A 13355-nucleotide genomic window follows, 5' to 3' on the forward strand; every position below is an offset into this window, starting at 1 on the left:
AGCTAGTACCTTGTTACATTTGGTGCATCTCAATATTTTCTACTGAATGAGCAAATTTTTTTTGTGCATTTAAGGAGCTAATTGAGGTATTCCTGGGCTTGACTTGTTCTTGAACCTGACCTTTGACCTCCCAGAAGAGCTGAGAAAGTGATAATAATCAGTCGTATGCAGTAAATACAGAGGTCATTCAGACAATCACACTAAACTATCTCTTTTTCATAAAGGTTGTTGTGACTTGGAAACTTTTGGACTCTATATTTTTGTTGGCTGGGGACACCTTTAAAAAGCAGCTCAACGGCCATTTGTTAAGACTTGTCTTCTTTTGTATTTATGTTGTTTTCATTCTTCATAAGTCTGTGTTTTAAGTCTTTTGCCTTCTATGTACTGCAACGCATTTACTATATTTATACAGAAGGACATTATTACAAGGCTACAGATGGGACAAAGCACATAACAACACTGCATCTGACAGGAAAAGAGCCTGGTATGTACAGTACCATTACATCAAAAGACAATGTGGTTAAACAACAGAAGCAGAATAGTAGCAACACAGAGTAGCCTTGATTTCATAATATGCAAAGTGATCAGTCCTATCATCCATCCTTATCATATGATCCTATCTCATTCTTTGTTTTGCCATTACTCAACATCTACTAGGACATTATTGTATTGTTTGATGAAACGTTGTAGTATTTGTTATCTCTCTAAATCATTCCACAGAGGCATACAACTGAGGTACAAAATTATTTATTTTTAACAGTAGAGAAGGCAGAAGTAAAAATACATAAACAGAAACAAACAATACATCATATTTGCATGAAAAATAAATTAATAAAGTCTTTCAGAATATATTGGCAGCTAAGTACATGAGTCAACTTAAAATGGATTTCAGTATCTTATAATTTCATTCTACATTTATTTTGTAAATACAGGAACCATACTGAAAAATATTCAATCAGCACCCTCATTTAAATATTGTTTTCTGTTTCTCTGCGATCTCCATAGGAGACATGTCCTCAGGGTTGACATCTTTGTAAAATGGCTTTTTGATTTGCCTCCAGATGACCAAAAATACCCGTCCGACAAAAACGACACAGGCTATGGCCAACAGGGAGACTGTGGAAGTGGAAGAAAAACAGCAGAGGGAAGCATTAGTGTGCATACTATATGTCAGCTATTTCAAATACAGTATGAAAGCAGACAAGAAACAGGTGTATTTCACTGTATGCCTTCTTTGTATATTGTGAAGTACAGACTGTGACTGATTTTCACTATATACAAAGAAGGCATAGAGCAAAAACATCAATATCCAAGTAATGTAATTGAGATAGATTGAATAAGATTTTTTTCTAGTTCCTCACCAATAAAGATATTATTGCGGGTAGGAGCTGCAGCGTTGTAGTTTTTCATGAACACCCCCGTCAGTGCCCAGATCACAACTGGGTAAATGCTGAGAATGAACCTCACGTGTTTGTCGAGGACAGAGTTTTCCAGAACAAACCTGTGAAAGAGTCAACACATTTGCTCCAGGAATACGCTTTAAAAAAAAAATTCACTAAATGTATAACTTCATTTTCCTTTCCTGTGCACTTACCAAACAAGTAACACCACAGTCAGAATTGAGAGAGAGACGGTGGCAGCATCTGTCTGGGACATGTTTGCATTATAATTCAGTACAATAGCCAGGTTAACAAGGGATGCAATGGTTGTCCATGTCGCATATACGGCAACACCATTTTGAATCTGCAATAGAGAGAGCAGAAAAGATTTAGATGCAAAGACAGAGACGGAGATATCTTTCAAAAGACGAGAATTACTAAGGAGACTAGCGTTTGCACAAAAAACGCTGGGAGGTAGCAAATAAAAATAAACTTGTAGTTGAGAAGCCATTCTAACCAACACACGGTGGAGCCACAGGTCTACTTTGTGGTATTTGTTGAGCCAAGCTCCATAGTTATGGAGACCATAGCAGGAGAAGAATATCACGACGTAGTTGGTCAAGGCGATCAGAATGAGGAAAACCAGAGCAGCAGCCATCAACCTTTGATAGGGATGACAAACAGAAAAAAAAAGTATATTTTATCCCAGTGACAATTTCTATATTCAAAAACATGCAATTCAGGTAGATTAGAGACTCGTCTGAAACCCCTCAGTGTGTCAGCCATGCACTGCACTAAATCTAGACTATATTGTTTTCCCGCCTTAACCCCAAAACAAGCTGTGAAAGGCTCAAGCTCAAACTGATTTCAGTTAAAAATGAAGGAAATTTCCCATCTCACCTTCTGTCCCACAGGAGCAACCATCCGATATTGAGGCCCAGGTTCAAGCAAAAAACCACAAAGAATCCATGTGGCAAAACAGGAGGGCTGCAGTAAACGTAACCATAGGCATTCCTAGAGAAATAAATCACAGCGAGGTCAATGTACACTTAAACATACTATATACAATGTGGGAGACATAGATAACCTTTGCCTGTTTTTTGAAGAAGAAAACTTTCAGTTTAGCAGGTTCTTACTTTCTAAAGATGCCAGAGAGGAGGTACAGCGACATTAAAGCCAGAAAGGTGTAAATGATTGACCAAATGGTAAAGGTCCATCCTGCTGGTGTGATCTGAGTTACAAACTCATCAGAAATGTTAGCAGTGCTGGACAAAAATGGATCTGGGGGACACAAATTCAAAAATGAAATCACACAGCGGAACAGAGACAGTGTGGAAGCAACAATATTGCAGAAATATATTTTTTTTTTACATACTTGAAAGTTCAGAAGTGATGCAGAAGTTTTAGATTAAACAACTAATTCATGTATTACAAAATAATGCACACAAATAAAGCATCAGACTTACATATTCCCGGCCCTGCCAAAGCAGTGAACACCATAGTGATGATGAAGAAAATCAATGCCAGCACCACAGCAATCAAACGGCTAATGTTATGTTCTGCCATTGTGGATATGTTGACTTATCTGAAAATACAAGCATTATTAATTAAACAAACAATTAACTAATTCTTCCCCAGAGGAAATACCACTCAAGAGCAAATAACACCAATATTAGAATGAATAAAGAAGCCGCTGACGTACCGTTTACTGTGTATTCTTGGATGAAAGCAGTGAAAATACAACATAAAGACTGCTGTCCAGGAGGGGTTTTGTTTCTTTAAAAAGAGCTGGTTGTGCAACAGCGGAGCTTTTATAGCCCGTCAGCACGTGTACAACTTTGAAACTTATATCATCAACCTTCCCTCACGTGCCCTTTGTTTTCAAATGATGGACTGAATGAAAAGGGAAAAAAAAAATCCTATCAGCCAACATGAACGGCCCTCTGCTTCATAACCGGGTTCCATAACTCTGAACATTTATAAAACCAGACTTTGTCCCAGTCGTCACATTTAGTAACAGATCTTAATCAGCCAATCCAGAGGTGAGACCAGGTGAGAGTTTGCCCTTTCGAATCACTGCAACTTTGAACAACTCCATCTTCAGGGTCATGACATGTTGGCTTACTTCCATGAAATTTATCATGGAAAGGTGGCATTTCAACAGCAGTGGGTGCAATGTGGCCAACTACAACACTGAAATGTATCTTACACATTAAACCGTCACATAACCGTCCTGTAATAAATGATGCATAATACAGCTCACTCTAAAAGAGGTCATTGTTCATACATCAGTTTGGTAACAGCAGTTTATCACTTGATCAAAGCAGGTTGTGGCACAGGAGGTGGGACTAGAGTTTCTTCTTTAATCAACATGAATTAGCGAGTCATAAGTTATGAAATGATGACTGGTTGTTTTTGCCTTAGAAAAATTATGAGCCTACAACATCTTACCTTAATTACATGAGTATACGTCACTCATTCCTTTGTGTAGCGAAGCTGTGGAACATGAGTATCTACATATTTTTCTGTGGTACGCTGAGTATTTACTCCAGTGTTGCAGTGAGCAGACAGTCTGTAACAGATTGACGTGAACATGTATTAATGCAAAAACAGTAATGTAGCACATTTGAGAAGCTGAAACCAGGGATCGTTTCCTATTCCTGGTTGAAAAAAATATTGCTATTATAAGATTATCAAAATAGTTGCAGATCATTTTTGTGTTGTTGTAATCACTGATGCATCAGTGTGTAAGCATACCTCTAATGTTGCAGCTGGTAAAGGTGGGGCCAATTGTAAATACTCTGTACAACTCCACAGATACATAATAATGTGTTTCTTAAATTTAAATTAATAATCTGTAAGGCAGCAAACTGTTAGAATAAAATAATATTTACCTGTTGTATTTAAATACAGTACTTAGTGACACTGGTATTTCATTTAAAAAAGACACCTGAATTTTAATTCACTGGAATTAGGTTTTATTAACAGGATTAGTGTCCAACAAGTGCAGCCAAGTCTGCTGCCACTCAGAAGTCTGGTAAGAAAACTTTAAAAACCTAAAGTTACAATCAAATATATACAAAGAGGAGTAGCTGCACAATTCTTGGGAACCTGAAACAGCATATGTACACATGAACACATGGCCAAAACGTTTTTTTGGTAATTATGTACAGTCTTTTCATCAGTCTTTCAGTGTCCATCTTCAGCTACCAGAAGCTGGACCTTGGCAGACCCTTCGCAGCCTCCCTCGCCTGCGGGCAGTATCGGCGCGTGTGAGCGTAGTCCCCGGTGGTTTCACAGATGGGACAAGTGTAGCTCCGAAGGATGGGGCAGACGATTTTCCCGTCTTCAGATTTCAGCCTGTGTGACCGGTAAATCCTTAGAGACTCCCCGTTCTGCTTGCAGAAGCGGCAGTAGTCTGAGGACGTCCCGTTGTCCGACTGACTGCTGGCTGAGCTCGTCTCTGCGGAGTTTCTGTATTCCGCACTCCCAGATGAGGTTTGGACGTGGCCCCACGGTGTTGTCGGTTTTTCCTTTGGCCCCTCGGTGCCTCTGTGGTCCACCTCACGCGTGCCGCGCAGCCTCTCCAGCACTTTGCCCAGCTCCAAGTAGTCATGCCACATGTCGAAACAGTCCCCGTCGGTGAGGCGGAGGCTCTGGGCCCCGAGTTCCTTTTGCATTGCTGTCATTTTTGGAGAGCATTCGCGCAAAGTGTGTGCGTTTCTTGGAGCATCTCATAGCCTATTTGTAGACATCTGAAGTGCAACAATGTTTGGGTCCTATAGGTACACTGATGGCAGGTGTTTTGATGAAAAAAACTCCTGTTGTGCAGTTTGGTTGGTTGCATTTCATCTCAGAAGTCTGTAATTTGAGGCGCTGGCAATATTTTGTGTTTGGCACTATTATGATTAGATAAAGACCTCTCTAAGAATTTCTATTAAAATAAGACCATAGCTACCACACTGTATTGTATCAGGTTATTTGGAACAAATTCAAACAGGCTGACAAACAACTTCCAACATGAACTCATAGATAACAAAATATTTAAATGTACATGTGATTACTATGACCATTTTTTATGAATGGCTCAGGAAACAGGGAGTATTCTTAGCAGCTCTCAAAACACTTAAAGCACGACTTATAGCACACTGAAGAAAAGGACAAATAATGGTTAGGGAATGGAAAAGTGGAATCCGGTGTATCACCGGTGTGTGGAGCAAATGTGCACCTGTCCTGCTTAAAGTGCTGAGGGGTCAGACAGCAGTCACCTACCACCACCACCACCCTCACCTGCCATCCCCACATCCTCTCAAATTACAATAACTCAAATGTGCATCTTAAATTGTGCATATATTTTTAAAAGAATAATAATAATAATGTTATAATAACAAAGATAAGAAATATACAAACTATAGGCTCTCTGTGTATTTGCCAATTTAATGTTTGTCCTTTTTATGTCTCTAAAAAATGTGTGTGTGTGGGTGTCTGTGTGTGTTTACTGCGCAGAAGAGCCGTGCGTCCACCTGGTGACCGCTGGCGCCCAAGCGTCTGTTCGCCACTTCAAAACAGCATCATTGTTAAAGCAACATCCAAAGTCACACCTGCATCTTACACCCATCTTCATAGAACTAAAGGGTTGATGGATGCATCTAGTCCTCCTTGAAGTTGGCACGGTGACTTTTTAAATGCATGGTTTTATCCCCAGCATAGGTCGCGCTTGTGGCTGCGTGGTGCGCGTTTCTGCACCCAGTCTGTTATGCAGGCCTGCAGTTCGTTATTTAAATAAATACGCTAACCCCAACTCATTATATAAATGAATAAACTTTTTAAAAAATCTATTTGTTATGTGTATGGATGTGAGTCATTTCTGTCGACTGCGTATTACATAGTTCTATGAATGGTGGAGCTTGGTTTTCCAGTTATTTACAAGGCAGAGGGGACGCGTGGGTGGGGCGGAGTGTAAATAAGTGCGGGGGAGTTGCGGGGGTGGTGGTTAGTTGAATATCACGCAAGCGCAGTAGTATACCGGCGACGGCTGTTCTAACGGTGGCCTAGCGAATAAGGGGATTACGGAGCCCAATTTGACAGGTCAGATAATAGTAATTACATGTATTTGGGAGTCTATGTGTGGTAACTCTTCATAATCAGGGGCTAATTTAATTCTTAATGTCGGCAATGTTTGGAAAACATTGGGCCATCGCATGAGCTCGCGTTAACGTTGGATTTCAGAGCTAACGTTAGCTAAATCACCTAGCCACTCTTAGCCAGCTAGCTTTTAGTAGTAGATTGTGCTAACAACGGCTATGACATTAGCTGACCGACTATGTGTTGCCCATTTATATATTACTGTCTTGTGCTTTTGTGATCAGTGAATTTACAAGGGGAATCAGGGCACCGGATCATTACATAATGATATGCTTGGTTGTTTACAAATTACGCAGTGTCAAGACACAGAAAGCTAACCAGCTAGCTAGTATCCTTACATGCCCCCATTTGTTGGAACAGTGTTTGTTAAGGGGAATGATCCCCGGTTTGGTTAGCTATTTAAACTACAGTTGGAGTTTCAATAACAACGTAACTGCTTTAGTTAGTGACTGTTTTGTTAACTGCTCAAAGCTGCCTTTCTCACAGCTAACTGCAGTATACTTTGGCTAGAGCTACATATATTCATTGTTATACAAGTGTTGTTGCAATACAAGACGTTGCCATCTATTATTTTGGGTCCTCAGTTCTAAATTGGGAAGTCATTAGATGTTCTCCTGACCTTATATTTAACTTTCGTCCATATAACATTTTACATGTATATTTCTGCATTTTCCTAGGTTACACAATGAGTCAGGGTAAGGACAATGCACGACTCAAGAGCTACAAGAACAAGTCTCTCAACGCAGATGAAATGAGAAGAAGGAGGGAAGAGGAAGGCCTACAGCTCCGCAAACAGAAGAAGGATGAACAGGTGAGCAAAGTGGAGATGAAGTCCCCCTTATTGCAGAGGTGGAATTGTTCACAAAAAATGACGGTCTTGTGACCACACTTCACTTTACCGGCCTGTCAGTGTTGATAAGAAAACTTGAATCTATGCTGTCTTTTCTAGCATAGTAGTTGTGAAGAAGAATTGTGCTAAATAAGACCAAAATTATTTATTTAAATATGGTTGTATTCCAGCTGTTTAAGAGGAGGAATGTTGCCACAGTGGAGGACGATGGCACCCTGGAGGACGATGGAATGGCTGATAGTGGCTATCTGGAGTCCCAGGCTAACAACATGGACCCACTCATGGTGCGAAGAAAAGCATTAAATAAAAGTCTTGTATACTAAAGTTTAGTATAAAGAACGAAGTAAGTTGTGAAAGTATTTATCTGCGTTTTATCAAATTTTAATATCCAATTATGTACAGGGTGGGGTGATCTCTGAAGATATGACTCAAATGATCTTCTCCAGTTCCCCTGAGCAGCAGCTAATAGGTACTCAGCGCTTTAGGAAACTCCTTTCTAAAGGTAAGGGTGTAGTAGATGACTATTATTCCTCATGTTTACTTTTCACTTCTATTCATGATAATGGCACCTGCCTGTTCCCTTGATTTTTTTTTTTTTTACTAGTGCTGAATGACAGTTTAATGCCTGAATACTTGAACAAACATTTTTGTCTATCAATATCACGATAATGATCAGTATTGCAAAATTCATGTTGTCAATCTCTACTCTATGTCTCACACAGAACCCAACCCACCCATCGATGAAGTCATTGCCACTCCAGGGGTAGTGGAGCGCTTTGTTGAGTTCCTAAAGAGGAGAGAAAACTGCACATTGCAGGTAAATTTCCTCAGTAAATCTTAGTAACGGTGCAGGTGTGCATGAACTGACTAAACTGAGAGGGCATTAAGCTTCTTGTAGTTTTTTATCCCTGTTTGTAAAGTGTTCTTCCTAAAAACTAATCTGAGTGACCGACACAAGGTGATAAATGAGTATATATTTTCTAATGCATTCTGAATATTGTTTTAGTTTGAGGCTGCATGGGTGTTGACCAACATTGCATCAGGTACATCCCACCAGACGCGGGTGGTAATCCAGGCAGGAGCTGTGCCCATATTCATAGAGATGCTCAGCTCGGATTTTGAAGACGTACAGGAACAAGTAAGAAGTATTCACTGAAAGTCACTGAAACGTCTCATGGTGTTTCTTCATAAATATAATTATAGGTTGAAAACATAGGGGTGGTGATTTTAAACTTTTTATATCATTGACATTTTGCAAGTATTTTATCCTGAGACCCATAATTGAATTATAATAGTTGTTGCATAACCTGAATAATTTCTTTGCCCCCCAGGCAGTGTGGGCCTTGGGAAACATAGCAGGAGATAGCACAGAATGCAGAGACTTTGTCATAGACTGCAACATTTTGCCTTCCCTGGTGCAGTAAGTATTAACTCAGTCTCACATTGTCTTCCTCCTAAACCTTCTTGTTACACTTGAAAATAAAGAGCAAATTTGATCCTGTGTCCTTGAGAAAACGTGCGTGGTAAAAACTCCTCTTGCAGGTTATTGGCCAAACAGAATCGTCTGACGATGATGAGGAACGCCGTGTGGGCGCTCTCAAACCTGTGCAGAGGAAAGAACCCACCTCCAGACTTCACTAAGGTAATTTGCCAAGATCAACATATCACTATGGCAACAGCACACCTCTCACATTGCTCAAGTACATCATATCTCGCCTTCTGAGGTCACAAGTTGCTTATATCTTAATCTATCTCTACTGAATTTGATACCAACGTGTGTTTGCCGACCATGTTTTTTTTTTTTTTTGTCCCATGTTTTTCTTCCAGGTGTCTCCATGTCTCAGTGTGCTGTCTTGGCTGCTGTTCGTCAATGACACAGACATCCTGGCTGATGCATGCTGGGCACTTTCCTACCTATCTGATGGCCCCAATGACAAAATCCAGGCTGTTATTGACTCAGGAGTCTGTCGCAGGCTGGTGGAATTACTGATGTAAGGCTTTAGTTTTGCTGGAGAAACTTTCCGGCCTCTAGTTTAACTGTGGTAAATAGGCACAACCAGCCGATAACACCCAACAGCAACAGAATATTCTCACCAGTACACTGGGTGTGACAGTCCAGATGTGGGTGTGTTGTGAATATTCCCGGACATTATTCGAGTGTGACTAATTCATTACCAGCTGTGGCAAACACCAGGAGTTGGGACATTTCAAAAAGTCCCGGTAGTATTTCCATGTGGAAAAATGCCTTGAACTCACTGTTGATGAGCTACAGCAGAAAGTATGACTTCAAATTTATATCCAGAAACTGGAGGGCAAAAAAAATTCATATCAAAAAACACGTGAGTGATCTTACACTACCATTGTGCTTTGTTCTAGGCACGCTGATTATAAGGTGGTATCCCCTGCATTGCGAGCTGTTGGGAACATAGTGACTGGAGATGATTTACAGACACAGGTAAAAGCAACATGTCCACACAACTACTTGTGCAGAAAGTAACTGAATGCCCACAGGTGAATATTTCTCACTGGTTATAATTTGTGCTGTTTTCTAGGTGATCCTGAACTGCTCAGCGCTGCAGTCCCTACTTCACCTCCTGAGCAGCCCCAAGGAGTCTATCAAAAAGGAAGCCTGCTGGACGATCTCCAACATCACTGCAGGGAACCGAGCACAAATACAGGTGTGTGTGTGTGTGTGTGCTGTGCCTCAGCTTTACCTGGAAAGTAGTTCCTCATGAGGAGCAAGAGACTGGAGCATTTCCTAATGTAACTGGTCTTTTTCCCTCTTTGCAGATGGTGATAGATGCAGGTCTGCTCCCTCCTCTCATCACTATCCTGCAAGTAGCAGAGTTTCGCACAAGGAAGGAGGCAGCGTGGGCCATTACCAATGCCACCTCGGGGGGCTCTGCAGAGCAAATCAGGTTAAACCACTGATGTATTTCAACATACCTGTACAGTGAATAATAGCCTCTGTTTTCTGCAGCCAGTGTATGATGTTGTGAGAATTACAACACATTCATTTGGAATAAATTTATACACATGCGCCACTTATTTTCAAGCTAGATTTAAGGCTAGTAAGTTAGTATTTTAACATTTACAAAAATAAGATTACAAATAACAAAACAATACAGGAATCTGAAGGAAATGGGTTGTTACTGTTAATTACATGGTTTTCATCTTCTAACATAGTAGGTTAGATGTTCATCCTTCCTTCATGTGGTTAAATGACTGTGGTGTAGTTTTATCTATGCATGCAGGATGTGTTGATTATCGTGTTTGACAAGCAATTAAAGTTCTATTGTGTTTCTGTGCACTGCCCCCTCTGCAGGCACTTAGTGGAGCTGGGCTGCATAAAGCCTTTGTGTGACCTGCTCACACTTATGGACTCCAAAATAGTTCAGGTGGCTCTAAATGGCCTCGAGAACATCTTGCGACTTGGAGAACTGGAGGCCAAGAGGGGAGGAGGCATCAACCCCTACTGTGCACTCATCGAAGAGGCCTACGGTAGGTGTACTTATATTTAGTAAAAATAAATAGTGAAATGATAACATACATGCTGATGCTGATGAAGTGCTGTGCCAAGCAAATACTGCAACATTCTGCCTGAGGTCAAGGTGTCCAAAACCCGAAGATGTTGAATCTAAAGGAGTAAAAACGAGAGAAAATCTGTAAATTGAAAAAGCTGAAACCAGTGAATGTTTGACAGTTTTAGTAATAAGAGAATATTATACATTTTTACTTGAAAATGATTATTCAGTTAACAAACTGGTTGCAAATAAATTTTCTGTCAAAGAGCTTGTGAATTAATCTACTAATTGTTTCACCTCTAGGTAGTTTTGTTTGATAAATCAGGTGACTAATATTTCAGCTCTACACTCCTCTGTACTTCTCAGGTCTGGACAAGCTGGAGTTCCTGCAGGGCCACGAGAACCAGGAAATCTACCAGAAAGCCTTCGACCTGATCGAGCGCTACTTCAACACTGAAGACGAGGACCCGTCTCTGGCTCCGGCCGTCGACCTGCAGCAGCAGCAGTTCCTCTTCCAGCAGTGCGAGGCCCCGATGGAGGGCTTCCAGCTATAATGCTAAATCCTCCCTCTCCCCCCTGTGCTCCACCTTCATCCTCACCTCTGCTCATCTCTCTCGCTCTCTGCCCACTGCCATGATCAAGGGCGACGACAACCCTCGGCGATCGATTTAATCATTATCATGATTATGAAAAACATAACATTACCGGAGCACGTGTGTGTGCGCGTACGTCCAACGTGGGTCAAGTTCTGCAGTCTTGTCAGCCAGTTCGTGAAGGTTTCACTCATCATTCTGTCTTGCGCTGAGCTCACCTCTGCGCTTGATTTCTCAGCACCTGAAGCCCCTCTACCTGCTCAGGCCCCAGCACCTTCTACTAGCAGATTCTCCCTCTAACACCACTCTTGTCTAACTTTTTGGATTTCCTCCTCAGTTCATCCTAAATGAAAAGCACCTGTCCATGTTCCCGTAGGATTGACGATCCCCCATCTCTGAGTCAGTGGGAGTTTTAGGACTGCACTGCTTGTCTGATTGAAGCATTAAGGACTCGCAACACAGACAAACATGGACATAATTTTTACCCCCTCCTACACACACACACACCCCCACACACACAGAGAAGAATGATCTAACCTTAACACTGGACTGACCATGAGACGTCGACCACGCTTAACCGTGGTCACTGGACTTGAACTGCCCACAGCGGGGGCCATGTGGCCAGTCCCAACCCCAGGACTCAACCGACCTCTACGAAAGGCACTTAAACGACTCAAAAAATGGAGGTGAATTCCCTCGCCTCCTCCCTCCGGCCATTGGATAAGTGACCACAGATGGACAAATTAGGAACTAGACTGTGTCTCTCAGGGGGTGGAGCTTGTCGGTGACACACCAGGCTGCTTGCGTTCCCTCCTGGATCTCATATCATGCATTCCTCTATCCAGTAATGGGACTTTTCCACCTGCACAGGCTCCATCCTGAAGAGTTTAGACTGCCTCCTGCTTCTGGTGTGATGTGAATAACCCCATGGAACCATGGGAATTGGAGTCTTCCCTCGCACTGAGACAATTGGACAGACTTGGACAAGACAAAACAGACTTATTTAACCCTGGATTCTGTCCAGCAGCAGACCAGCGGGAATTTTTATTATCTTACCATAATTTCATTTCATTTGCAGCACTTTAGTTCAGGACTGATGCCTCATTGAGAGTATACCGTAGTTTTTACATTAACTATTTAATTGGTTGATGTCACGGCTCTTCCCTCCTCAGGAAGCGAGGGGTAGAGAGATCTGTATCCTCGGTCCCCTTCTGGTATGACAAGGATTACAATGTACTTCACTGTTTACCCTTCCCATAGAGGGACTCAAGTAGATTGTGGACTGAAACTAGCACACTAATTACAATCAGTAGATCATACTGCCTCAGCAAAGCTACAAGAACTTCATTGTGACAAAGTAAATCAACCTCTTTTTTTTTTTTTTTTTTTTTTGGAAATTGGCCATTTAGGTTAGCATCTGTCATGTTGCTGATGGTGCCATAATCCTTATTCTCCAGAAATCCTTCCAGATAATTTCAACAAAAAAAATCCAGATTAAAACTTGAAAATACAGGTGATCAGCTTAGTTAGCTAAACTGAATGTTTGTTTACCAAGTCCTTCTTACATTGCTTTTTTTTGTCAAAATCTCTGCAAGAGATGACCAGCTCTACATGTTCATTACTGTTTGTTGTATTGAGTTTGTGCAACTGTCCCCCTGTTATGCCATTTGCATAAAAGCCGTTTCATGAACCACAGTGTTAAGCCGTTTTCACATATGAACTCCAGACAGGGTCCTTTCACACATGCAGCACCACGGCCGAGCAGCGTCCTTAAGTGAATCAACTTTCAAACTTGCTGATTAATTTTCTATCAATCAGTTAGCCAACTTATTATTTCAGCTCTACTTCTGTGCCTTAACATGTA

General features: G+C 41.3%; 3 protein-coding genes across 3 annotated transcripts; 1 reads left to right on the forward strand and 2 right to left on the reverse strand.

The window, feature by feature from the left end:
• Positions 1-964: 964 nt before the first annotated feature.
• LOC121200807 lies at positions 965-2958 on the reverse strand. The gene is made up of 7 exons (XM_041066312.1): positions 2846-2958; positions 2516-2660; positions 2280-2393; positions 1897-2041; positions 1595-1743; positions 1362-1501; positions 965-1116 (listed from the first exon to the last, which is right to left on the reverse strand). The coding sequence occupies exons 1-7, from the start codon at positions 2943-2945 to the stop codon at positions 965-967; spliced, it is 945 nt and encodes a 314-aa protein (XP_040922246.1). The 5' UTR covers positions 2946-2958.
• A 1423-nt stretch (positions 2959-4381) lies between these two features.
• On the reverse strand, positions 4382-5068 carry LOC121200667 (nanos homolog 1-like). Its single transcript, XM_041066091.1, has one exon. The coding sequence runs from the start codon at positions 5066-5068 to the stop codon at positions 4586-4588; it is 483 nt and encodes a 160-aa protein (XP_040922025.1). The 3' UTR covers positions 4382-4585.
• A 1346-nt stretch (positions 5069-6414) lies between these two features.
• Positions 6415-13203, forward strand: kpna1 (karyopherin alpha 1 (importin alpha 5)). The gene is made up of 14 exons (XM_041065398.1): positions 6415-6467; positions 7202-7335; positions 7545-7658; positions 7777-7876; positions 8097-8191; positions 8381-8512; positions 8706-8794; positions 8917-9016; positions 9202-9365; positions 9751-9829; positions 9927-10052; positions 10165-10292; positions 10700-10875; positions 11265-13203. The coding sequence occupies exons 2-14, from the start codon at positions 7210-7212 to the stop codon at positions 11450-11452; spliced, it is 1617 nt and encodes a 538-aa protein (XP_040921332.1). The 5' UTR covers positions 6415-6467; positions 7202-7209; the 3' UTR covers positions 11453-13203.
• Positions 13204-13355: the final 152 nt, after the last annotated feature.

The sequence above is a fragment of the Toxotes jaculatrix genome, chromosome 20 (genome assembly GCF_017976425.1).
Source record: "Toxotes jaculatrix isolate fToxJac2 chromosome 20, fToxJac2.pri, whole genome shotgun sequence".
Lineage (NCBI taxonomy): Eukaryota > Metazoa > Chordata > Actinopteri > Toxotidae > Toxotes > Toxotes jaculatrix.

Coding starts and splice junctions, on each gene's coding strand:
- LOC121200807 (XM_041066312.1), bottom strand. CDS start 2,945: ATGGCAGAACATAACATTAGCCGTTTGATTGCTGTGGTGCTGGCATTG. Junction 2,042..2,279: donor TTGCTCCTGTGGGACAGAAG/GTGAGATGGGAA, acceptor TCCCTATCAAAG/GTTGATGGCTGCTGCTCTGG. Junction 1,117..1,361: donor CCGCAATAATATCTTTATTG/GTGAGGAACTAG, acceptor CCACTTCCACAG/TCTCCCTGTTGGCCATAGCC.
- LOC121200667 (XM_041066091.1), bottom strand. CDS start 5,068: ATGACAGCAATGCAAAAGGAACTCGGGGCCCAGAGCCTCCGCCTCACC.
- kpna1 (XM_041065398.1), top strand. CDS start 7,210: ATGAGTCAGGGTAAGGACAATGCACGACTCAAGAGCTACAAGAACAAG. Junction 8,513..8,705: donor TTGAAGACGTACAGGAACAA/GTAAGAAGTATT, acceptor TTTGCCCCCCAG/GCAGTGTGGGCCTTGGGAAA. Junction 10,876..11,264: donor ACTCATCGAAGAGGCCTACG/GTAGGTGTACTT, acceptor TGTACTTCTCAG/GTCTGGACAAGCTGGAGTTC.